The sequence below is a fragment of the Xyrauchen texanus genome, chromosome 20, assembly GCF_025860055.1.
Source record: "Xyrauchen texanus isolate HMW12.3.18 chromosome 20, RBS_HiC_50CHRs, whole genome shotgun sequence".
NCBI classification, from domain to species: Eukaryota; Metazoa; Chordata; class Actinopteri; order Cypriniformes; family Catostomidae; genus Xyrauchen; species Xyrauchen texanus.
The window spans coordinates 24,204,722-24,232,438 of record NC_068295.1 but is presented as its reverse complement, the minus strand read 5'-3'; the positions used below and the strand labels follow the sequence as shown (position 1 = coordinate 24,232,438).

The window sequence follows — 27,717 nt, the reverse complement described above, 5'->3', positions numbered from 1 at the left end:
AAGTAAATGACAACAGCAATAGTGCATGGTAAAATTATCTTGAAATGGCTGCTCTGCATTTGCTTTTCACAAGAGGACTTAAACCTTTCTGTAGTTTATCCCGTTTTCAATACCTAACCAACATCATTCAGATATCAATGCATAAATGCTCATCTCTCATATATTGGGTTTCTGCTTCATGAGGTCAGAACATACACACACCAAAACTCAGTGCCAGTCCTAGCCTGTTGGGGGCCCTAAGCAAAAATTTGTATGGGGGCCCCCATCAGTATGTCTGTAACACTACTTATAATGTATTTCAGAGTGTGGGGGGATCCTCTGGCAGATCGGAGACCCTAAGCAACTTACTTAGCTTGCCAGTAGGGAGGACCGGCATTGCCAACACTCTTCAGTTTTACTCTAATATAGACCCTACCATTAAATAAACCCTGTCCTTTTCCAGTCATATTAGAGTTTTAAACTTTGAAACCTGCTGTGGAGAGCTTTGCATTTCTAAACACTTTTGTACAGTTCTTTAAATATGCTAGACATTCTAGGGATCTGCAATCTTGAAACCTAAAAATAAACTAAAATAACAGTGCCACAATCTTTGGTATGGCCTTTAGGTGTTTTAACGGCCAAACTGACAGAGTCCTGGATGCCAAAATTGGATGGCGTCTTTGACGTAAGAAGTTATAAAATGTTAAGCTTTTACAGTGTGTGTGTGTATATATATATATATATATATATATATATATATATATATATATATATCTATATATATATATACACACACACACACACACACAGTATCTCACAATAGTGAGTACACCCCTCACATTTTTGTAAATATTTGATTATATCTTTTCATGTGACAACACTGAAGAAATTACACTTTGCTACAATGTAAAGTAGTGAGTGTACAGCTTGTGTAACAGTGTAAATTTGTTGTCCCCCTCAAAATAACTCAACACACAGCCATTAATGTGTAAACCGCTGACAACAAAAGTGAGTAAACTCCTAAGTGAAAATGTCCAAATTGGGCTCAAAATGTCAATATTTTGTGGCCACCATTATTTTCCAGCACTGCTTTAACCCTCTTGGGCATGGAGTTCACCAGAGCTTCACAGGTTGCCACTGGAGTCCTCTTCCACTCCTCCATGACAACATCACAGAGCTGGTGGATGTTAGAGACCATATGTTCCTCCACCTTCCATTTGAGGATGTCCCACAGATGCTCAATAGGGTTTAGGTCTGGAGACATGCTTGGCCAGTCCATCACCTTCACCCTCAGCTTCTTTATCATGGTTCCCTCAATGAACTGTAGCTCCCAGGTGCCGGCAGCACTCATGCAGCCCCAGACCATGACACGCCCACCACCATGCTTGACTGTAGGCAAGACACATGCCTTTGTACTCCTCACCTGGTTTCTGCCACACACGCTTGACATCATCTGAACCAAATAAGTTTATCTTGGTCTCATCAGACCACAGGACATGGTTCCAGTAATCCATGTCCTTAGTCTGTTTGTTTTCAGCAAACTGTTTGCGGGCTTCCCTTCTGGGACGACAGCCATGCAGACCAATTTGATGCAGTGTGCGGCGTATGGTCTGAGCACTGACACATGATGTCACGTGAAAAGATATAATCAAATATTTACAAAAATGTGAGGGGTGTACTCACTTTGAGATACGTGTGTGTGTGTGTGTGTGTGTATATATATATTAGTAAACATGTGCTACATTTACTTTTTGGGTTATACATTGAGCAGTTTTAAAAACCTTTCTCCATATGGCATTTTGGGATGAGCTACGTTTGGCTGCTGTTTTGCTTCTGTCTGTTTGATCGGTGTTTGTTAACTTGTCGTACCAATCCAACCTGTTTAAATCCCTCTACAAGAGTCCTTGAGCATTGTTTTTCAAAAATGACTATGTGATTTACTGCCACCTTTCCTCTCTCTTTTTGTAAGGCTACTTCTCTTTGTCGTCTTCCCCTTCTCCCTTAAATATACCCTATATTGTGGTATACAGTCACAGATCTGTGCATAAACGTATCACTAAAGCTTTGCACTGCATGCAATAGTGGACTATCAGGGTCCTGTAGCCTAAACCATCAGCTCTGACACAGTAACACTGGCCTCTAGTCATTACTGTGAAAGCAGTGTATTCGATTTAATACCTCCTTAAACAAAAACACTTTCCTGGAAAAATAATTTCCTTTAATTTTTATGTTTTTTTGGTAAGGTATGAACCATTGTTATCATCTTAATGGACTCTAGAATATTAAAATATATTTTTAGAACTATATTTAGAAATTTAGAAATTCTACTACTATATTTAAATGTATTTATTAATGTTTAGTATAATTATTATTACACTAACAACATGGCCCTTTATAAAATTTGACAGATGTTCACGTAGACATAAAAATTCTTCAGCATGCACTTCGATTAAATGACACGATAAGGCAAGGTACTAGATGGGTTAATTGTCTTGCATTACAGTGCCTCTAGTTTACCTAAATTCCTTTTGGAAATCACGTTTTAGCATTATAGAGTATATAGTATACCAATAAAAGAGTATTCCTGTTCCGTACAAGTTAAGAACAATGGACAGCATTTGTGGCATAATATTGATTACCACAAAGATTAATTTTGTCTTGTCCCTATTTAAAAAAATAAATAAACAGCATTTGGGTTACAGTGAGGCACTTCAATGGAAGTGAATGGGGCTAAATTACTCACTGTATCAAAAGTACGGAAAGTACAAGACGTAAACAGTATATGCGCGATAATGTTATTCTTGTGTGAAAAATATTGCTTGCTAACCATTTCTGTTTAAAGTTATATCCAATTTTACAGCTTTGTTGCTGTGACGATGTAATGCCGTAAACCCGAAAACCTTACAAATGTTAAAATGATGATTTAACCGCTTCGTAGCTCAAATAATAAATATGTTTTAACAGAAGAATTAATGTAAGTGCTTTTATACAATTATATGCTTCACATTTCTGCCTTTTTAAACCCTCCAAAAATGGGCCCAATTAACTTCTATTGTAAGTGCCTCTCTGTAACCTCGATTTATGCCTTTTTTTTTTGTCTTTTTTAGAAAAGGGACGTGTCAATAAAAAAATTTAATAATGTTTGCTGCATATGTTGTAGATTGTCCTTAACTTGTATTGAACCTGTAAAGGAAGCATATTGTTTCATTTTATACAACTTTGCATACTTCATTTTTATCAAGAAATATTATGTGATTTTTCTAGGTATGTGATTTTCATTGTTTCAGTAGTTTATATTTTGTAGACTCTGCACTTCTACTGCACCACAATCAGTAGTTTGAAACTGTAATTCAAAGAATATAACAAGTATATCAGGTGCACAAGGACACATTACAGGAGTGTTCTGTTACTTTATATCACATGCACCCATACAGGTCCCCTACCATGCTGTTCTGTGGCCTCTCGACGTGACAAGTATGAGCTGGGGCCTTTCAGTTCTTGAACTGCACTTCACTTTCTGTTGTCATTGTTTTGTTTTGTTTTGTTTTTTGCCCCAGCCACAGACAAACAACAACAAAAACAGTGTAGTAAGCAGCAGCACCAAAGACAGCAGCATATCATCCACTGCACCAATGGTACTCATCTTAACTTTTTATTTCCTTCACCATTTTTTTACTCATAGTGTATTTACTTTTAAAAGGCTTTATGAGATTGTCCTATTCCTGTTTTGACTTCCACCACTCATTGCTCAATTCACTTACATCAAGATGTCTGATGTTACTCATTGTTACGCTTTAGATATGTGGAACTAAATCACCTGGTTTGTGCCTGTGGATTTCTCACTTCCTATTTTACCCAAACAAACTCGTAGGAAAAGTTTTGGATAATTTCAGATAACCAGTTTTCTTTTTGGGCAATGTCTGTCCATATTAGGATTTTTTTTTTTCTTGCCTCAAAGATATTTTTTATACATTTCCTTATCCTACTAAAAGATTGATGTACCTTCTATTAATCTCACAGTCGAGTCTCCAAGGGTAAAACAGGATCCATTTGTGTCAGGAAGCAGAACTGTTTAGTTTGTTGTGAAGATGCAGTCTCAACCTTTGCATTATGGGTGGGTGGTTGCTTGTTTGGTTGACAAATGCCTGTCACTGGTACTGCTCAGTAGCCAGTTCACAGCCTTAAAGTCAAAGTTCAACACCAAAATTTTAATTCTGTCATCATTTACTCACCCTCATGTTGTTCCAAACCCATATGACTTTTTCTATGGAACACAAACACACACAACAGTTCTTGGGTAGAATGCTAGCCTCACACCTTGTCTACACCAGACGCGAGTGGCACGACGTAACAAAAGCAAATTGTTCCCATTATAACAAATTATGCTGTTTACCCTGGATGCGTTAGTCGTGTAAGGCTGATTGTAAATGGCCATTTTGCACCTCACACGCTGGCGCTGCTACTGCAACAAGAAATATAAACGGTTTAGAAAGTTTGTTTTGACACGTCTAGTGTAGTCAGCCTCAAGTTTTTGCGACACAATGTGACATCACTCGCGTTCGTTGTAGACAGGGTGTTGGTCACCGTTCAAGTTTACTGCATTTTTTTCCCATACTATGAAAGCGATTAGTGATCTTGGAGGCTATACGGCTCAAATTAAACTTAAACAGATTGACTCCCACTAAATCACAGCAACTATACTGGCTTTAGAGTGGTCTACCCACTCTAAACTGAATGCCACTGACAGTGTGCCTGATGTGCACGCTATGTCATTGACCAGTATGCCCATCTTGCCACATTCTGCTCACAGACCAGACCCTTAAGGTAGAGCCAGTGAAAGGGTTTTATGAGATGCACATGAAAGACAATAACTTGAAATTGTATTTGGCTCTCAAGCATGTTGGGACTGCATCTTCAAGTGTGTTGAAAGTGTGCTTATTAGAGGGTGCTGTGGAAATAAAGTAGGCTTAAGTGCATAAGAGTGTGTCTGTGTGTATGTGCAAAGGTGGGATCAATGCTTTGTGTTTTCAGGAGGAATAACATATTTTGGCATTGACAGCTAGCTGTTTGTACAGTGTGCTAATCTTTTCTGTATTGTCTGTGTGCCGTTGGTGACTGGGGTTGTCGTGGAGAGAGAACCTATATTATCACTTCTTGTTCTGCTCTGTTTTTGTGATTAAATATACTCAATCTGTGCCTGCATATTCATTTATCTACAGTAACTGCAAAGCCCTTGTGTAATATCTTTCTTTATAGAGATTTTAGTTATGATATCCAGTGGCCCCCAAAAATACTTTGACACACCAAAGAATGTATGAATGTCTTTGCAGTATATATCAAATTATGAAACCAAGTGGCATGTGTTTTAAAGAAATTAAGCAAAAACACACTTTTCAACGAATGCATTTCACAAAACATCTAGTTGTCAAACGTTAGAGAAACATCTCCATGCTTATTGTGATGAACTACACCTGTGGTTACTTTGCTAGGACACATGTGTGATCTTAAGGGGAACTGACCTCATACATTCACTAAAAATGGTGTTTGAATGAGTTGGTTAAAAGTAATTGGTTCAGAAAATCTAAGTTAGTTTTGATAAAAGGTCTAGCATCGTTTGTTTGCAATTGCCACTTGGTTATATATTTTGTTCTCCAATTCAATTCATACATGTTTAAGTGTTGCTTAAGTGTCTAAATACTTTTTGGGATCACTTTATACATATTTCTTCTCAATTGGCTCATATGCAGTATTCTCCAATATCATTGATCTATGTACATTTTTGTTACCAAAGTTTACGACCGTAGTACAGTCTCATTCTAAGTTCAAGTTGTAGGGTCCCCCACACTCTCCTCCCTTAACCCTGCATGGTAAACTCTCTCCTACTTCTCCCAGGAACCCCAGACCACTGTCGTGCACAATCCAGCCAATGGCATCAAGGTAAGCCACCTGTTTTAGCTCTGAAACTAAACATTGGTCATTTGGGCAACTTCACTAACACCGCAACCTCAAAACCTTCAAAGTAACACTACAAATATCTCAACACTGGCGGCTGGTAAATGGGGCTTGCCCTCTTGCAGGATTGGCTGGTTTGTGCAGGGCTTGGTGTGTTCCTGTGTGAAAACCTATTGTTTTGTAAGGGGTCTGTGTGTCTGAGGGAGAGCTTGGATATATCTGTGCTTGTGGGTGATTCTTTGTGTGTGTATTTGCTGATTTATAGTGTGTGGCTTTTATATTCCAATGCCGGTTTATAGACCCTGTCTGCATAACTCTCTCTTTCCTTTCCCTCTCCTCCTACTTCTGTACCACCATCCCTCCATCTTTATCTCTCTCTCTCTTGTCATAGGGGTCGACAGAAAGCCAAAATACCACTGAAGAGGAGGACATGAAAGGTAGGAAAGGTACACTATCAACTCTTCATGTCCTCTGCATGTCTTTCGCTTTTCATGATAGAATTTCAAATGGTGATAAATGTGGACTTGATGCACTTGACACTACCAGTCAAAAGTTTGGAAGCACACTCATTTTTATAAAATGTTCTTAATAATAGTATCACAGACAAATGGACTTATGGAAATTATGTAGTGAGTAAAAAAAATCTAAACGGTCTATTTTAGCTTCTTCAAAGTAGCCAAAATATGCTTATATATTGATTGACATAATATTAATTACCACAAAAAAAAATATTTTTTGACTTTGCTTTCCTTTTATTAATTTTATTAATATAATAAAATAAAAAATTTTCCCCTTTTCTCCCAATTTTGGATTGCCCAATTTCCACTACTTAGTAGGTCTTCGTGGTGGCGCAGTTACTCACCTCAATCCGGTGGTGTAGGACAAGACTCAGTTGCCTCTGCTTCTGAAACAGTCAATCTGTGCATCTTGTCGCGTGGCTTGTTGTGAATGACATCGCGGAGACTCGTGCTACTCTCCGCGATCCACAAACAACTTACCACGTGCCCATTGAGAGCGAGAACAACTAATCGCAACCACAAGTAGGTTACCCCATGTGACTACCCTCCCTAGCAACCGGGCCAATTTGGTTGCTTAGGAGACTTGACTGGAGTCACTCAGCACACCCTGGATTTGAACATGTGACTCCAGGGGTGGTAGTCAGCATCAATACACGCTGAAGCTACCCAGGACCACTGCCTCGCCTTATATCAAAAAGCAAAAAAAATATAATTTGGGTACAGAGACACACTTACAATGGAAGTGAATGGGGCCAATCTGTAAACATTAAAATACTCACCATTGCAAATGTATAGCCACGAGTCAAAAAAATATGCGTGTTATGATTTGAATGTCATAAAATCGCTTGCAATGTCAACAAATCCTAAATTGACTGTAAAAATGTCTACTTAAACAACTTTACAGCTCTAATAATACACATTTATAAGAAGAATAAATGTAAGTGCTTTTAAAAAAAACCATACACACTTTGAACCATACACATTTTTTTTTTAAATGCCTCACTATGACACTGATTTCTGTTTATATTAAGATAAGGATGAGTCAAATAATTTTTTTTGGTAATCCGCAAATGCTGTCAATTTAAGCGTAACTATTATTTTATTTTTAACATCTTTTTCTTCTCTATCTGTTGCAGCTCATCCATTTTAAAAAAAAACATTTTTTTATTTATCATCAAAACTAAATTCAATTACTTAAGAATTTAGGTCAAAAGGTTTGTAAGATCCTGAGAAACATGAATTTTGACTAATTTATACAAACTTTTGACTGGTAGTTTTGATACATACAAAATACAAATGTAAACAAATATTACTTGGTTATTCAAAGTAGTCATCTGTTAGTGTATCAAAGGCTTCACACTTTCCCAGTTCTTGTTGGGAATACAATAGAGTAGATTAAAGAGGGTGTGCTGTACAGATACAGGAAGTGAGTGCTTGATTGTGTGATTGAGTCCTCTGTAGTGACAATTTTCATGGCTGGTGATATTTGAGTGTAACGTCACTCTTTGTGTGTTTTGGTAGCCTGATCTGCTAACGGGCAGCTCGTCAGCTGCTGTAGTTACTGGGGTCAGCCACTCGACTAGTTGATTAGTTCTGCCAGTAGAAAATTGCACTGGGTGTGTGTTGACTACTATGATCATATTACCACAGTTGTGCTTGTTCTATATGATGACAACATGAGGAAAATGCATCACACACAAACTGTGTGGTGGTGTATTTGCATGCAAATATATGCAAATATTTTTGGAATTACGCAAAAGTGAAAATAAAGTGAACCTTGAGCGCTTTGCGTTTACACAGCATGTTATGAGTGAACCGCACTGCATGCGCTGCAGACATTTTATCCTCATAGACTTCACAGCCCGCGGACGGGCCCTTAAATGTACAAAATAAAAGTATGCGATAAACAAAACTGCTGTGTGTTACATTGGTACACATGCCACATATCTTTGGAAAGCTACATTTCTTGATTTTCTATTGATATAAACCATTTTAAGATACAATCACAACAGCAGGTACAATCTATATCTTTGTCAGACCACCAACATATAAACAACCAATAACAAAATTTAGGCAACTCACCTATGACGCCTCATAGTACTCCACTGAGCCATATCTTCCCGACAAAAACGGTGTTGTTTCATTGTCAAATGTCCAAATGATCAAATCAAGTAAAATGTTTAGTCCAAATCACATTATTACATCAATAAATATCCACAGACTCTTGTTGCATCATTTCAAAGCACCTGGCAGCTGTACCTAAACTTTCACATATTATCGGTAATAACTTCAGTTCAGATGTAAACATTTCCTATATCCGGTATCAAAATGGAAGCAAGCACTCTGACCTTTCGATTGACACCTCATTTGACCCAATAGGAGCTTCCATGTCCTGTCCAAAGCCTTCAATAGCCAACCACAGTCTGTGTCGAATGTCAGGGCATACCCACTTTCCTTTGTTTACTGATCAAACCAATTACATTGAAGAGTGGAAATGACTGACGCATCGTATAGCCAATGAAATTCTGAAAACAGTGATATGCGGCTTTAGTGGGACGATTACAACACGGTTCTGAAATGTGTGTGCGCAATGTTGCCTTGCCATTACCCAGTGTTTCGTGCGTCGTGCGTAAAACCATTGGAGAGCTGTTTTGGAACTGTTTACACATTTGGCGATTTAAATATGGTGAAACGGATGCGAAAAACAGGATTTTCACCCCAGGATGTGATTTAAGAAGGCATTCAATGTGAAAATTCTGAGTTTGGAGATGACATTTCTGAAAACAATACGGATGATTCGGAGGCAGAGTAAATGTTTATGGAGAGATGAGACATTGCTCTGGACAAGTAAGTGTTTTCTTGTGTTTTATAACATATATTACTGTATATTCCGCATAAATAAGCTTTAGTTTGAATAATGAATACACATTTTGTAATTACCCTTTGTCGTGTGTTTCCTCAGTGAGTGTTTGAACCGTTTGTGCGTGTGTGAGTTCATTGAGTGTTTGAACCGTTTGTGCGTGTGTTTTAGTTCATTGTTTGTTTCAGATCTATTGACATGCTATATAGATGTTTTGTATATTTACTGTAAATATATATTTATATATAAATGGAATATAAATATATGTATATATATATATATATATATATATATATATATATATATATATATATACAGGTGAAACTTCGAAAAATTAGAATATCGTGCAAAAGTTCATTAATTTCAGTAATTCAACTTAAAAGGTGAAACTAATATATTATATAGACTCATTACAAGCAAAGTAAGATATTTCAAGCCTTTATTTGATATAATTTTGATGATTATGGCTTACAGGTTATGAACCCCAAATTCAGAATCTCAGAAAATTAGAATATTGTGAAAAGGTTCAGTATTGTAGGCTCAAAGTGTCACACTCTAATCAGCTAAACACCTGCAAAGGGTTCCTGAGCCTTTAAATGGTCTCTCAGTCTGGTTCAGTTGAATTCACAATCATGGGGAAGACTGCTGACCTGACAGTTGTGCAGAAAACCATCATTGACACCCTCCACAAGGAGGGAAAGACTCAAAAGGTAATTGCAAAAGAAGTTGGATGTTCTCAAAGTGCTGTATCAAAGCACATTAATAGAAAGTTAAGTGGAAGGGAAAAGTGTGGAAGAAAAAGGTGCACAAGCAGCAGGGATGACCGTAGCCTGGAGAGGATTGTCAGGAAAAGGCCATTCAAATGTGTGGGGAGCTTCACAAGGAGTGGACTGAGGCTGGAGTTACTGCATCAAGAGCCACCACACACAGGCGGGTCCTGGACATGGGCTTCAAATGTCAAACGTCTTACCTGGGCTAAAGAAAAAAAGAACTGGTCTGTTGCTCAGTGGTCCAAAGTCCTCTTTCCTGATGAGAGCAAATTTTGCATCTCATTTGGAAACCAAGGTCCCAGAGTCTGGAGGAAGAATGGAGAGGCACACAATCCAAGATGCTTGAAGTCCAGTGTGAAGTTTCCACAGTCTGTGTTGGTTTGGGGAGCCATGTCATCGGCTGGTGTTGGTCCACTGTGCTTTATTAAGTCCAGAGTCAACGCAGCCGTCTACCGGAACATTTTAGAGCACTTCATGCTTCCTTCAGCAGACAAGCTTTATGGAGATGCTGACTTCATTTTCCAGCAGGACTTGGCACCTGCCCACACTGCCAAAAGTACCAAAACCTGGTTCAATGACCATGGTATTACTGTGCTTGATTGGCCAGCAAACTCGCCTGACCTGAACCCCATAGAGAATCTATGGGGCATTGCTAAGAGAAAGATGAGAGACATGAGACCAAACAATGCAGAAGAGCTGAAGGCCGCTATTGAAGCATCTTGGTCTTCCATAACACCTCAGCAGTGCCACAGGCTGATAGCATCCATGCCACGCGCATTGAGGCAGTAATTAATGCAAAAGGGGCCCAAACCAAGTACTGAGTACATATGCATGATTATACTTTTCAGAGGGCCGACATTTCTGTATTTAAAATCCTTTTTTTTTTATTGATTTCATGTAATATTCTAATTTTCTGAGATTCTGAATTTCGGGTTTTCATAAGCTATAAGTCATAATCATCAAAATTATATCAAATAAAGGCTTGAAATATCTTACTTTGCTTGTAATGAGTCTATATAATATATTAGTTTCACCTTTTACGTTGAATTACTGAAATTAATGAACTTTTGCACGATATTCTAATTTTTCGAGTTTCACCTGTATATAAATATATATATATATAAATATAAGTTGAAAATAAGAATATATGTTGTGTTTGAGAGTCTATATGTTACAATGCTGAATTCATGGGGGGAGGTGTAGGCCCATCTATTTGTTCCATAGTACATTGGCAAAGTATACAGTATTTACAGTAAATATACATACAATAATACATATTTACACACTCGAAAAGAAAAACTATATATATATATATATATATATATATATATATATATATATATATATATAGAATACAGAAAAGATGGAAAAGTTGTGTCTAGCTTTGTAAATTACATTTATTTATTCTCCCCCACTCAGCAAGCGGCCACATAAAGTGGAGCAGCAGGACAGCACCTCATCAAGAGAGGAGGGCTTTCAGAGAGACCCTTGCTGAGGAGCTGGCAGAGTTGGGGTCTCACTCCACAGCCAGACCCGTATCTCCTGCTCCACGAAGAGCACATCACAGGCCGTTGCACATCACCAAATCTTGCACCGCTGGTCGTCTGAAGTGCAGGCAGTGTCATGCAAAGACACCAGTGAAGTACTCTTCCTGTGATGTGCCTCTGTGCTTTGTACCCAAATGTGACTGCTACAATGACTGGCATGTTGCTAGAAACATGTACAATTTTATAATGGTTTGTAAATACTTTGTGTAAAAATTCATGTAAATAGTTTGTTGTGTATTTTTTATATAAACAAATTGTCCACCATAGCACTAGTTTTGACTCTTTTATATGCACATCATTTAGTTTCAAGTAGGGAAAAGGCACTCTAATGTGTTTATGCATCAGTTACTCTGTGTCAGCAAAACTAATAGTGGATCTGGATATGGAATATGATAGCTCTAAGTGTCATCTTTCATTAGAGCCCAAAATTATGACTGTACGTTGAAGCATTCAAAAGTAGGAGCCTTTTTGTCTTAGGTTATCAAAGGGTCCTTTTGGAGTATCCAAAATGCACTTTTGTAAAACGCCTGGGTGTACCCTTAGAAAAACATGTGTAAAATATTCCTTTTTTATGGTATTGTTATAACATTTGAACTTGGACTAGGTAAGGCTTCATGCTGTGATCCCATTGTGTTCTCAAGCTAATAGCTACAAGTTATAGTCATCTGCAGGCATCTGTATGCAAAAAAAAATTTCAGGCGGAAAAACAAACTTCTATTTCATTGTGTTCAAACTTCTATTACTCAAAATCAGTAGCACTTACAGTAATTCTGACTGCTGGGGAAAAAACTTCAGAGTGTCCCCTTTCAAATGTGACCGAAACCATGCATGTACTCCAAACAGTTCAAGAACAGCTTTAAATTTACTTTGGGTATGCCTTGATTAGGCGTTTTAGGCTAATTTTACAGGATTGGGAAGAGGTTATGTCAGGGATGTAGTGGATGCTAAACGCACGTAAACACCGTTTACGCACCTCCCAAAATTCGGAAATAGCGTTTACCCACCTCCAAAGTGGGTTTATCCACCTCTAAATTGCGTTTATCCACCTCTAAATAGATAGTGCCTAAGCCATTTTAAATTAAGCTTATGTCGTTTTAGTTTCATATTGTTCATTATTAGTTTCATAGATTGTTAAACCTAAGACGAAGTCTTTCATAATGCGCTGCTGCCAGTGTTTCCCATGCACGTGCATCGATATTGACTACTACCAGCTATATACAGCGTGCTGACCTCAAAAATCCAGCTGTATTCTAACAATAACTTAGCTCTCCTTATTAGCTAGGCTCCTTGCATGCTGGCTAATAAGTAATAACCGACAGTGCTGTGTTGGACAGATTTATGCAGCGGTGTTCCATGACGGAGAGAGAGCGCGAGAGGTACGGTTGAGAGAGAGAGAGAGAGAGGGATGAGCGAGAGGTAGCCTAGTGCTGCGCGAACGCGCTACGGCTCTCTGCAATCAAATACGATTTTAAATAGGCTTAATAAAAAATACATCGAAAATCAATGTGTGGCGGTCAGCGTTGATATTGTGGCGGGCCGCCACAAATAAATGAACGTATGGGAAACCCTGGCTGCATTACTGTCAGTGTTGACCAATCAGCAGGAAGCAGCAGACTGCATCAAGATTCATCCGTCACTCACTAGCCCAAACGTCTCATGTAAAAATGGATATCCGGCAGTTTTTTTTTTTTAAATATGTGGCACCAGATTCATTCTTCTGTCGTTAATCTGCACTATTTTACTATCTAAACTATTTTGATAATCAATTAGTCGGGTTGAGTCATTTTTTAAGACAAAAGTAAAAAATTATTTGATTCCAGCTTGTTAAATGTGAATATGTTCTAGTGTCTTCTCTCCTCTGTGACAGTAAACTGAATATCTTTGAGTTGTGGACAAAACGAGACATTTGAGGACATCATCGTCCTGGGCTTTTGGGAAACACTGATCCACATTGTTCTGACATATTATAGACCAAACAACTAATTGATTAATCGAGAAAATATTCAACAGATTAATCGACTATGAAAATAATCCCAAATCCCTAATCATTATGTACAAGTGCATTGCATTGGAAGCCCTGGATATAAGCCTCCCTCTCTATCTCTCAAATATTTTTGTTCTCTCTGTTTTGTCATTTAGTAAACTTTATAGATTTCAACCATATTAGTCCTTCTTGGGTCTCTTTAACATGAACTTAGATTAATGTATGAATTGAATAGTGATTGTGTGACCTATGATGAGGGAACAACCAGTGATACCCTTGGTAGTACCATGAAATGATAGCCTATAGCGATGTCATACACATACAACCGGTAGGCAGTGGCCCACCTTACCGGGTGACCACGTCGTGGTCCACCAGAATTTATAGTTTACCCACCTCTTTTTTTAAGTGTATCCTTACATACCAAAATTCTTGCAAAGTTCTTTGGAACTAATAAGTGCACTGTATGATGAGTGATTTGCATTAGTAAACATTGACCTGCCTACTAGTTGACTGCTTATCTTGATGACTTGTCGACCAGTAAAGATTTGTAGTTGTGCGAGCCGTAGTAGATTCATTAGCCTAGTTTCCGTACACCTTTCGTGCTATTATTGACAAAATGAAAATGTGAAATACAATTGCGACATTTGCCACCTTCTGCCCGTTTACATTCAAATGGCCTTTTATCGATAATAAGGGTGTGTGTGATGACGTCATGCCTAAAAAAAAAAAACACTGTCACATAGAAGTTTTGGTTTAGTGCAAAATAAAGCTGCCCTGAAGCCGTTTCCATTCAGAAATGTGTGTTTATCACTATCACTTATTTGCCTCCCAGATGTCCCTAATTTATTTCCTTCGAAGTTTTGGTAAAATAGGGAGAGTTTTGAGACAATTCATTAAAATTAGCCAGTTTACAATCATTTTAATTTCACAAATAATAGCAGTCAGAAGAGGAGGAATTGCAATCAAAAGGGAACAGTTGCCCTTCTGATAGGACTGTAATATTGGTCCTGATGTTGCAAATATCGCAGGTTGACACCGGTTCTGACCCGAATGCGGATTGTCATGGCCCTGTTCAAGCTGGCAACCTGCACCAAGTAGTGACGGAAACTTTCTGTCTAAGTATAAGGACCATCAATCGATGTGTATATGCTGTGTGCACCGCTATTAAAGAAAAACTATACATTCCTGATATTCAATGTTTTGAACAATCATCTAATCAAAAGCATCGCCATCACCACTGCATTATGCCCCGCATATATTTTCTGAAAAAGCAGTAAATGCGATCCGAGGTAAAGAGGGTTAGATTTAAAGTATTTAAACGTTTTAAAATGTTAAAAAGCTCGTTTTCGGAAAGTGAACTCAGCATTGGAAAAATAGTTCTGATATTTTAGTCTTGAAAAGGGCAGAACATTCTGAGAACGTTATTCATCTTTATTACGACTTTATTCGTCTACAGAAAAGGGTAAAGCTAATTTAAGTTTCAGAAAAGAAAAAGGCATATATAGGTCTAAAATATTTTGTATTTTAATTTGTTTGTTTGGTAATTCATTTTTTTAATTTAATGCTTTTTTTTTGTTTGATTAATAAGTTTTTTTTTTTTAATTTAATGCTTTTTTCTTTTGGTAATTTATTTTATTTAATACAGGAGATTTTATTGGCATTTTTCAAAAGTATAGACTAAACAACAATTTAATAGAATTGGGCTGTAAGTGGACTGAAGCTTTTCACCTAGTATTGTGTATTTATTCTTAATTTAAAACATCTTTACGCACAGAAATTCTATGTTTTTTGTACTAGGGGGCTAATTCCGTACCTGCCGTCTATTATTTGGAATGGTGTGGAAAAGAAACTTTAATAAATAAACGGATGATACTGCGATTAAATTAATCGCAAACAGTGGCCATTCATTTGTTCAATGTGCACAAGATATTTGTGTTGGCACTCCTGTAAAGATCAATCCATAATCACATACAATAAATTGGCTTTCAATTCTGTCATCATGATAACACAGGCTAACGATTGGGGCAAATTCTGTCAAGTGACACTAAATTTTTTCTTTAATGCCAATTTTATCAACAAAAAGGGTTTTCAAACCAGTTTTTCACGACATTTGATGCATCGACATGGAGTTTATGCGCTTGAGTTAAACTGAAAAATATTATGTCGACATTTGTGACATTTTAGCGATAATGTGCGCTTCCATCAGCTTTATTTTGATGCGCTAAAACTTTTTCCACGTAAAATCCTTGGATGGAAACATAGTAATTGACGGTTCCTACAGCAGCAGCTATAGTGTAGTATTAGGGACAAAAAATGGGTCAGACTTACTGATTGTTTTGATGAATCAGCACAAGCTCTACTGTGAAAGGGGAGTCGTGCTGTGCATGCCAGAATTTACACAACACTGATTAATCACAGAGTTTTGTCTTCATATAATTTATTTCAACAATCATTTTTTGTGTCATATTATCTGATGGTTGTGTTAATTTCTGGTCTATTGGGTTTCTACCTTGCTTTTTAGAGCTGTTTGTTAATGAAATGTTGTCTAAGGAGCTTTAGTTATTTATGTTCAACTTGACTGGTCAATCCACAAGCAGATGTTTAAAGTGTTTTTAGTTGTCTCTTTTTTTAAACTTAATGGACAAGAAGTCAATTTGCTGCAATGATTCAGCCCTCAGAGACCATGATATTGATGATTTTCCCTATTTTCTTAAAAGTTGTTTTCGGATGCCGTTTATGCATATTTTGTTTTGGGGTGAATTTTATTCATACAGAACTGATTGTGAAAAGTGGGAGTGACATACCAGAATGGAGCTAACTTGTATTGATTGGAGAGGAGGGGCTGAAAAGGGATCAGTGACATCTGAAAAAAAAGTATTTTCAGAGGCAAAGGAAGTTATTGCATTTTGTATTGTTTTTTTGCATGAAGAACCTGCACTGATTAATTGTTCACAATAAGAGCAGGAATGTGCATTTTAAATACTTTGATTTCATGTTGACCTTAAACTCCTACAGTATAAACTGCAACTGTGACACTCTGAGGGTTAAAACTCACAATCTAGCCAATCGCATCATAGTGGAGAGGCCCAAATATTTCACAATCTATACCAGGGTGAAAATATGTGCCAGATAGAGAAGTAGTTCAGCTTTTCCAAAAAATTGTTATAGCTTGACTTGCCACAGTATCATCATTTTCACACCGTTTCACGTTCAAACGGACTAACACCGGTATTACCGCTGGTTGGATGCCTAGTGATACTACTGGGAAATTTTAATTAATCAATAGCCTACACAATAATGCAAGGCAGCTTGATTTCAAACTTTGAACTTTATTTTTTATTTATTTTAACTAAGATTTCAAATGAAACTGAAAAATTGAAGTGCAATTAAAATGTGTGTTGTTAAACTTTTTGAAAGATGGCTTTTCCACAGTTGTGAAGGGCAACATCTATTTGGTAACAAACCAATTTCATCTGTGCATTCTCTCCATCAAGGGCTACCGGTCGAGTATTTCGTTGTACGGGCAAATACATCACTTATTGTGGGTTGTTACGGGTTTAATGTTAGTGTTTTATTACCTTTCATCCTAGGGCCCAATTTACCTGCTTCGGAAGAGTAATGTGTGAATACATTTGTTTTGTTCCCTCTTAGGGCTGGGCGATACGCAAGAAATATGTTCACAATATTTTTATTCAAAAAAATATAAATCACAATATCCAATTACATTGGCATAATAATTATAATGATGATAATAATCAATGAAATCATAAATCATGGTTTGAGGTGAACATGTTTTTGTATTGTTTTGTGATTTAATCACAGATTTATAGGCTACATATAAAGTGATCCTGCAGAGTTGCGCTCACAACGAACTGCTCTGTGGAAATAAAGCGAACTGAACTCAAAGAACCTCCTGAGCTGAGATGTCTGACATAATTTACAGCATTCTTATAGACGATACTTTTCTTGCAAAACATGTCAAAAGACTGAAACAAAGAGAGTGAGAACCCTTTACATATGCATTTAATAGACTGCATGCCTCTGAACATAGATGTATTTTCTGTCATCTGTTCTTAAAAATATAATAAAGTGGGTTTCTTCAAGCACGTCTGTGTGTCTAACAGCATTTCTTGAGTCATTTCCAATCCGAGATGTCTTACAGTTACCCACCATGTACGTTACATACGCTACCTGCAATTAAACGTCGTCTGTCAGTGCGCATACTTTTCTGCCTGTGTAATTTGATAAATTGGTGATGAACATCTGTATTTCAATGTGTTATTTAGGTTAATTTATCATGGGTCAAAAACTCTTCATTAGGAAACTATTCTTTATTTAAGGATATTCTATTCATTAGGCTATTGTATTGATATTGGAAGTTCCATTCATAATTTTTCCACCGGTATAGAATTTCACACCGGTGTTGTCCCTTAAACTGAGTAAAACTGGTAACAACCTACACTGTGGCAACCCTATTTATAGCATTACATTGGATAGAGGTTAGAGTTTGTTTAGAGGGCAAAAACAATCATTGAATTGGGCAATATTATCTATATTTTATTTTCAATTAATTGCTTTCTGCATGTAAGTTCTGCACACAATATGTTCTAGCATTTTCTTTAACTCTATTGTGTGTTTGTGTTGCTGTTAATATGTTTGAGTATCATGCAAACTATGTTACTATTTCTATACAGAACTGAATCAGAGAAGGAAAAAGGGTTGTGGCAATACTTGCTGCAACAAATGTCACATCTTTTTTTCCCCCAAATTGTCTGTTAGTATCGGTGGGTGGGGCTAGCAATGACAGTGCAGTGGTCAGCCAATGCAGTGCCTCCAAGGAGCCAGCTCCTCAGACTGAGGCCCCTGCCCCCTGCCCACCTCCGAGTAAGTTAACTGCTACAGCAGCTACTGGTCATCTGACCCTCAACCTTATCAGCTGTTTCTACACCTTTTTTTAACTGCCATGCTCTCTGTTCCTATACTGTTCCCTCTGCTAACTTAACTGAGAGTCTTACTCGCCTCTCTAAGCCTGTCATATCTGATTTAGCTGGATATCAATATTATTATGTGCCAAATTGTTGCTAAAATATAGTAACAGTTATGATATGGAACACCTGCTCACCATATCATTGAGCAGCAGCAGCCATAGCAGATTGTTATTTTTGTTGCATAGCATCTCAATTCTGTCATATCAGTTATTATATCTTCTAGCAGAAGATTGGAGCTTGATAAATTTGCTTCATAAAATAAAGCATTAATGAGTAACTGGCTATTCTTTAGTAAAAGGATTTGATAAAATGGTTAGGCAGTCAAGGCTGTGCTTTATTGCTGTATTTGCTGTATCGTGCCTATAAAAAAAAAACAGTCATGACTGTATTATTATATAATATAAACTCTTAAATGTTATTGTTTAATTAGGGTTGTCATATTCATCATTGCAGTACTTCAATAATATAATCTGCTGTAATCCAACACGTTGCACATTGTTAGTGCATCGAGACATATAGATTGTCACCTGTTTTTGCTCGGAGTCTTTCCTAGTTCACTTTCTTTGCTCTTTCCTCATGTACTTCCTTACCTCTGACATGGAAAGAATTGCATTGACCTTCTCAGTCAGAGTGACCTTTTCGTTTATTTATCTGTGTGACACTGAATACTTTGAGTGTGACAGATGAGCAGAGGGCTCGTGCTGGGACTGTACACTGCAAACAGCTCTAAACACACATACACCCACCAGCATACTGTGACTAGTTCTTCCCAGTATGGCCATTGCTTTTGATCCATTCATCATTGTAGCTCTGCGTGTTCTTCATTGAGTTCTACTGCTTATGCCACTTCAGTACATAGATTACAGTCTCATTCATAGCACAGGCACATCTTTGAATGTTAAAGCTGAACCTATCAGTAGTGAACAGTAATGAAAGCCATGAGTGTGGGACTGCCTCCATCTGCTGGGTGCTTTTCATACTGCTAAACCAAACTCTGACAGCTCTCTGCATCAGTTTGTTGCAGTGTTGCTTGAGCATACACACACACACACACACAGTGGGATTCAATAGTCCACATTGGATTTCTGGGATTTAATATATCTGATTTAGATAAGTTTTTAAGATTTGTAATGACAAAACTGTATTAAATTTGTAAAACGTAAATTAGAAGCATTTTTACAAGTGAACCCTACTGTATTTATTTCTGCTCTAGTGTTTGGCTCCTCTGTTCATGAATCAAATTCAGTAATAATTTACTTTTCTGTGTGACCTGCTGTAAATAGAAGTGCAGTGATTTAAAGGTGAAGTGTGCCATTTCAGCTTAGTAACACTAAACAGAATAACAAAAATGGTTACAAGCACTAAACCAAATCAGATTGCGATTCCATTTGATTCTCCTAGTGACACAGAAGTGAGAAACCTTTCCTTTAAAGGTGCACTCAGTAATATTTTGATGTCGAATTGGCTTACCTTGGATTTACACTGACACCTAGTGGCCTGGTGCTGCATTAATCAAATTCAGTGGTTTTCAGTTACTAATGCCATTGAAGAAATGCACTATGCACTGTAAAGCAGGATTAATTTAATCCATGAATGAAAGTGTCCAATAACAGGCCAGTTACTGATGAAGTAGTATTCAGCTTGTCATGTGATGCTAACATGGCAGCCCCTATGAGATGCTCCTGCCCCATGAAGAATAAAACAGCTTTGACTGAATTCATCTCGCATGTGTGGTCATGATTTTATACATATATTTCTAAATTACTATTAATTTATTTAGAAGTAAAACTTTTTAAATGAGGACAAAAATACTGAGTGAACCTTTAAAGGAATATTCTGGGTTCAATACAAATTAAGATCAATTTACAAATCTGGATTACAGTGAGACTCTGTGAATGGGGCCAATCTGTAAATGTTAAAATACTCACTGTTTCAAAAGTATAGCCACTAGACATAAACTATATGCATGTTAACGTGATTTTAGTGTGATTAAAATTACTTACTAAACCTTTCAGTGTAAAGTTATAGCCATTCTTACAACTTCGTTGCCATAACGATGTACTGTCATCAAACCCTAAAACAACTGTCAAAATTATGATGTAAACAACTTTACAGTGCAAATAATGAGTTTTAACAGAAGAATTAATGTTCTGTTATAAAATTATACACTTCACATTTCTGACTTTTAAACCCTCCATAAATTGGCCCCATTCACTTCTATTGTAAGTGCCTCTCAGTAACCTCAATTTTTGCCTCTTTTTAAATTAAAGGAGGGGCAAGTCTAAATAAATTTGTGGTAATCAACATTATGCCACAATGCTGTCGACTGAGCTTAACTTCCTGGAATATTCCTTTAAAACATGATTTGCAATTGCTTGGTATTTTCTATGTAGATTACAATATAATCTACATGTATGATTTAGTCACTAAGTCTCAGTTTAGTTCTCACATGGTGTTGTCATACGATGTTTGTGCTGTGTCTTAGCATCTCTTTGTGCTTAGCTGCTATTTTGTTTATTTGTGCTGTTGTCTTGCAGCCATTTTATCATATGATGTTAAGAGTTTTGCTTGGAGCTCCTGCCCTGATTTAGAGCCTGCTGTACCAGCTCAAGCCTCCACAACAGCAGGGGGCAGCAGCGTGCACAGGCCGCTCTGTAAGTGTTAGACTGTAGTAGACATTTTTTGCATCATAATTAGCTCCCTAGTTCAGTAGGTAGCTAGGGCACTTGATCAGGGAATCTGCCTTTTCTAGTGTTGTCTCAATCGCACAATTGTTCCGGTGCACTGATATATTCGCTCCCCAAAAATTCCTAGAAGGCACTCTGCCGGAAATGTCATCAAGTTGTTAGATATGGAGCACAACTGTAAAACTATGAAGTCAAAGCCTTATCTCTTTATCTGTTGTTTGTAAGGTTTTTCATCCATAATGACCATGAAAGTGAAACAATCTTTTAAATATTAGAGTTGTTAGAAGTTTAAAAAGACATTCCTATATTTGTAATTCTTTATTTATGTCATTATCTTTCTATCATCTATCTTTAATAACACAGTGTTTAAAAATCTACCGCAAGAACATGCAACAGTGTAATTTACTGTATACATTGACGTTGTTGATTAATTCCAGCTATGTTTAAAAGCGCAACCTCGTACTCGTGTTGCAGGTGATTGAGTCATTAGTGTACCAATGTTCAGTAGATCAACACTTGTCAGTGCCCTAATTGGTGTTCACGATATACTGATTCAGCACATATGGAGCTGATTAAGACACACCCATAGTGACATATTGATACAAAACTGTTTACATCTCTAAATAGTAGTCCTGTCCATGCTTGACATTACCTCTGGCTTTACAAAGTAGCTGCAGGGTCCATCACAGTAAAAGTCCTCTCTAGTGAAATTGTCCATCTGTAGGGAGTATGAGCTTTTTTATATTTAAGCCGATGCAAAGTTTATACCATTTTATACATCTTATTCAGCCAGTTGAAAGCAGAAGCATTTAATATATGTTGAATAATAAGTTATTCTAGAACAATTTAAGATTTGGTCCATCTATCTCTGCTTGTTGAAAGGAATGGATGCCTTCACAGTACTGGAGCATGTTCGAAGACAACCGAAAATATGAAAAATGGTGTAATAAGTGTGTGGGGTTGTGATAAAGTCAGGATGCTTGAGCCACATTAGACAGCTTCCCATTCCTGAGTCTTCTCAAAACCAATAATGCACTGGGCTGAATGAGGTATTGCAGGAGTAAGAGCAGCTAGCTAAGAGCTTGCATAGAGTAGGTTTACGATTTATATTTATTTTTATTATTATTTTTATTTTATTATTGAATGTGAATAGATATGGATTATGGTTGATTGTGTCCCTGTGTTTCCTCCCATTTCCCCAAACACCAGCACGAAAGCAGGAGATAATCAAAATCACGGAGCAGCTGATTGAGGCCATCAACAATGGAGATTTTGAAGCTTACACGTAAGTACTGTTTATACATGTTTCTTTCACCTGGCTTACTTGCCTGGTATTTATTAGTTCTAAGGTAATGCTGTCTGGAGGGGTTACAGTGGGCATAAGTGATTATTTTAGTTTGATATAACAGTTTTCTGCAATTTGATTGTTACCAAACAAGTCTGGCCATTGAATTGATATTTTGCTCATATAGTAAAGCCGTAAAACAGCAATATCTCAAAATTGTAATTGGGTTAAAATTAGCATTTTAGAAGGCATTTTATCTTAAAAAGGGACAAAAGACATGCAATTATATGCATTAAGTGCTTTACTAAAAGTTTTGTTTAACTATTAAACTTAAGTAAGGGCTAAGAGTTAAGAGTTGTTGATCACATTAAAACAAATTGTGACCTTTTCTGTGCCATCTATATCACTTTTGTTATAAGATGCAAATGTGTGCATAATTAATAAGATTATGCACATTTGCATATTTCATACAAGTCTAAAAATGCTGTACCTCTTCTGTTTCAGGAGGATCTGTGACCCTGGCCTGACCTCTTTTGAGCCAGAGGCACTTGGAAACCTTGTAGAGGGAATGGACTTCCATAAGTTCTACTTTGAGAATTGTAAGTCCCATGCTTTTTATACAGTGTACACCTAGTGAATTGGAAAAAATGAATAGGTGTTTTGTTTTTAACAAAGCTGTATAAGTTGTTTCCACATATTCAGTGGCGGTTATAGCTTGTATGGCACCCTGGGCCCCCCCCCATATTAAATTAAATTAAATTATATACATATTAAATTATATACAAAAATAAGACTCTTTTCTTATCCATTTGTGTTGATTTGGCTCTCGAGCATCAATAATAACCCCTGTCAACCAATCAAGACTAAACCAATTCACCTTGGGGGTGTAGACTGTCTGGTTTTATATTATTCTTAACGATTTCTCCCAAACCAGAAAAAAATGCAACAATATGTCGGTGAAACTATATATTCACAGTATTATGAATGAATTGTGTTTTATTTTGTAATGTTTTGTAGTGTGACTTATTTTTATTAGTACTGTACAAAGTTAGAGGTGCGCTATTTGATAGATTCCCCCGCTCCCCCTACCTCAGGCTTCCAGTGGTTAGACCTGAACTATCCCCACCCCACTCCCCATCTCATATTTCTGAGTGGGAGAACTTCCCTGGTAGTAACCTGCCTATCTCACAAAAAAATACTAGAATCAGGGCGCACACTCCGACAAGGTTAATTGACCCACAGTCCCACACGGTGACAATATATCATTGACATGACGTACAAATGAGCTTTAGAAAATGAATTGTACAAATGTCACCATTCCGAATTTCTTTTTGTGGGTGCCCCGTGCCGCCCCCCGGCATTGCTGGCAAGATGCCTCCCTGGGCGCTGGCCCATGTCGCCTATATTTATATCCGCTAGTGCACATATAAATACGTTTTTTGTGTTCTTTCTGCTCCATTGTGTTGTAATTTGACAAATTCAATTGAGGATCATGTATGAAAGAATGATTGACACTGACGCTAACTTGATTTACTACTGTAACTGAACATGTTTTTGTCATCTCTTTGGGTTTGACTGCTTTGGCCTTATTCTACAGTGCTGAGTAAGAACAGTAAGCCTGTCCATACAACCATTCTGAACCCTCACGTGCACCTGATTGGAGAGGACGCTGCCTGCATCGCGTATATCCGCCTGATGCAGTACATCGACAGCCAGGGCCGCCCATGCAGTTGTCAATCAGAGGAGACACGCGTGTGGCACCGCCGAGATTCCAAGTGGCTCAACATCCACTTCCACTGCTCTGGAGCGCCCGCCGCACCTCTACAGTGAAGCACACGGGGGAAAGGTACTCATCACTGAACTAAGCTTTTATGCTAGGCTCTAGGTGTAAGAAATAAACTTCAAATCAACATCAAATGCAAAAGTAGCTGAAAATAATATCTTGGTTTTTGTTTTTTGTTTTTCACTTTCTGTAGCATTTTTGCCCTGAGCATTTAATTTATTAGAATCAACACACAGGACAACAATTTTAAATTTTGCATCAGTAAATGATCATATAAGTGTTGATATTATTAAAAAATATATTGCATGTAGACAAACTCCTGTCTGCTTTCCTCTCTCCATTAGCATGCCTGAATACTAAAGCTGATTGGAGCATTTCTTCTCCGTGCACGTATTGTCGCCTGGAGCCCGGCCAGAAGAGAACCACTTGAAGTTTTGAAAACTTGAAGGAAAAAATTGACAACTAAGAAATCTATTTAAAAGCCAACTGTGGCCACCACTTCAGTCCAAACCTAGCTAGAAGTTGATATGTGGCGGGCGGCCATGGCAGCAGCCCTGCCTTCTGGATGCTGCATGCTTCTAATGCCCACACGGGGCACTGTATTGTCTTTATCCATAATCCCATAGTCTCTGCCGCCCAACATTAGGAAAAGGTGTTTCAAGTATTAATATACATATTGTCAAATATTGAGATCTAAACTTGTGTAATTAACAACTGATAGTGATGGCAGTTAGGATCAGAAATGTGAATTTTTGAAAAAGCACACACCATTTTAGGGGTCAGTGGTGTGGGTTATAAGAAGTTTAAGAAAACTCTCCAATTTTTAATGCAAAGAATGTGATGAAATGGCATATCAGAGGAACAGAACATTTTGTTGATAAATATCTGATGTTGAAGCACCAAAGTGTAGACATCGTAGACTTTGAGGAGAGGCTGTTTTATTGTTGCTTTTATTTTTCTTGGAAGGGAGGAATGAGGTTTTTTGGCATTCTGTATTGTTTTTGTGGAACTCTTGATTTTTATCTCCTGAATGATGCTGAATTTGAAAGTATTTTGTGTTTTCAAAAAATTGTTTTTAAAGTGGGTCACCATTTAATATAGTTGTGCATAAACAGATATTTATGAAGAGAAAGGAAAAAATAGTCAATCTTGTCAGGATACAGGGAGGGGAGTTGTGCGAGCATTTGCTTGAATGTGTGCATTTGTATTAATGTCTCTTTTGGATTTGATATGGTTGTTGCTCTGTTGTGGTTTTAGTAGGTCTTTCCTCACACACATGGGCACATCTACATGAGGCCTAAACTTAAAGTTGGGTATGTTTACTTGCCCTCCTGTATGTTTGCTCCAGTTAACTCCCACCTCTCCAAACGTTCATTTCCTTGAAGTAGTGTTCCGAGATCATCGAATGGCTCCTGGTCTCCAGAGGATGCTAAACACTACACACATAGACCAGGCTCGCAGCTCTCACTCATGAGGGTACCCAGCTTACCCTTTAGGCTAGCTGCTGTGCATATCATTTTGTTAACTATAAGCATGTTAAAAAAAAAAAAAGGAAATGAAATGGCCTGTTCTGTTTTGCACATTAGTTTGAGACTCTCTGCTGTTCTGTTCACTTCATGCGGACTTCTTTGCAACTTCAGTTTATGAAATCCATTATAGGGGTCCACACTCTATAAGGAGACCCAAACACCCATAACCCATCATGTTACCGCTCCATGGGTGTCTTTACACGTTTCTGTGTTTGTTCTAGAGCTGTTTACGTTGTCTAATGTTTTTTTGATCAGACATTGTGACTTTAAAAGACTTGAAGAAGTGACTATGGTTTGGTTTGACAGTTATCACGTGGCTGGGAATTTAATGAAATAGACTGAATGCTGAATGCATTTTCGAGGTTTATTTTAGTGGTCCATTTTGTGACAGAATCTGTTCTGATGTTCTACCAAGTGTTGGTATTTTGTCATTGATTTGTTTTGGAAGTTGTTTTATTTTATTACTTCCAATATATCTTGTAAATACTATTGCAGATTTTAAATGAGTGATAGATTGAAAGTTTAGCCAATCAAGCAGGCTCCCTCTTCATCTGAACACACTTTCAGTACACTGGCACTTGAACTCTCACAGATCGCTTTCTTATCAACAAAGTAAACCCACATAGTTAAAAAAATGTATTTTATGATGCTGGTTTTGGTGTGTAAAAGCACACGGACACATTGTGCTCCCTTTAAAGCTTATCTGTGTGACTGACTGTGTTATGTAGAATTGTGATGCCTGTGGGGCCTTGCTTCTTCCCTTTACTCTATGCTAAGCCATTGCTTTTGTCATATTATGTTTTGTAGTTGAAAAAAGGGACTAAAAAGTACTCTGACCCTAAGACATCTTGTTAGTGAGTTCACTTGTCTAAAGATGAAACCATCTGGCACTGTGATGGCTGCCATACCATCTCACTGTGCTCTCTGTTGCCCCCTGTTGCAGTGTGTCTTACAACAATGTGATATTTGGATTTGAGTAGTGTCACTAATGATGATCAGCTCCATTCTCTGCCACTTCCTTGTCCATGTTTTAAAAAGTGTAGTGTAGTTAATTCAGTTTAAATGATCTTTTAAGAAAACTTAAATGGTCAAGAGAGGAGATATTTCTAGATGCATGAGATTGTTGTTCTTGTTTTTCTTATGACTGTTAGATGGACACAGGAGCCTTTGAATGCTAACTGAATAACTTCTTAAGGCCACTCAAACCATATATGCAGTTCAACGGGAGGAAAATATGCATGTGTAACTTTCTCGTAATAATTTTCACTGTCTGTGTTTACCTAAAATTGAAGTCTATGTATATTACCTGCATCTTCAAGGTAAATGAAATGTGGCTGAAATATGCTAAAATTATATGATCTTTTTTTATTTTTTGTTTTTTGAAGAAAAGGACAAAAAGAGACTATCAATGCTTTCGCTTGGTATTTTTCCCCATTCTTGTCAATTATTTTGCATTGTAACCATATATGGTGGGACTAGTATGATTATACTCTGAGGTGTAATTGGATGCTGGATTTTTTTGCATGACCACACAATTAATAAAACTATGAATTTAAATCTATCAAGTGTTTGCTTGAATGTTGTTAAGCCATCATAGCTTTGTTATTGAAACATTTGAAAGTATTTAATAAAAGAACATTTCAACAGCAGTGTCTTTGCTCTCCACATGCATTTGGTCCTCAGACGCCTCAACAAATTCAAAAGACCCTTCAAAGGTTTTTTTGTCCTTATTTGTTTTCTTATACATCCTAAGAGTGTTCCTACATAAATCTGATTATGCATCACTTTGTTTAATTAAAAACCTGTTTAAATCACCTTCAAGTAGCATGTAGGTT

General features: G+C 37.3%; 1 protein-coding gene across 38 annotated transcripts in view; it reads left to right on the top strand.

Moving 5' to 3' along the window:
* LOC127660384 (calcium/calmodulin-dependent protein kinase type II subunit gamma-like) overlaps positions 1-27,524 on the top strand; it is a 105,541-nt gene extending 78,017 nt beyond the window's left edge. For 4 of the 38 annotated variants that reach the window (XM_052150554.1, XM_052150552.1, XM_052150548.1 and 1 more), the window contains 7 exons: positions 6,323-6,377; positions 18,390-18,494; positions 21,136-21,252; positions 22,495-22,570; positions 23,075-23,169; positions 24,168-24,416; positions 24,698-27,524. In XM_052150554.1, coding sequence (XP_052006514.1) covers positions 6,323-6,377; positions 18,390-18,494; positions 21,136-21,252; positions 22,495-22,570; positions 23,075-23,169; positions 24,168-24,400 — 681 coding nt within the window. In that variant the 3' untranslated portion in view covers positions 24,401-24,416; positions 24,698-27,524. Of the gene's footprint in view, positions 1-3,536; positions 3,615-5,871; positions 5,917-6,322; positions 6,378-11,498; positions 11,885-18,389; positions 18,495-21,135; positions 21,253-22,494; positions 22,571-23,074; positions 23,170-24,167; positions 24,417-24,697 lie in introns of those variants that run through there. The other 34 variants (XM_052150575.1, XM_052150573.1, XM_052150571.1 and 31 more) reach the window with 21 other exon arrangements.
* Positions 27,525-27,717: the final 193 nt, after the last annotated feature.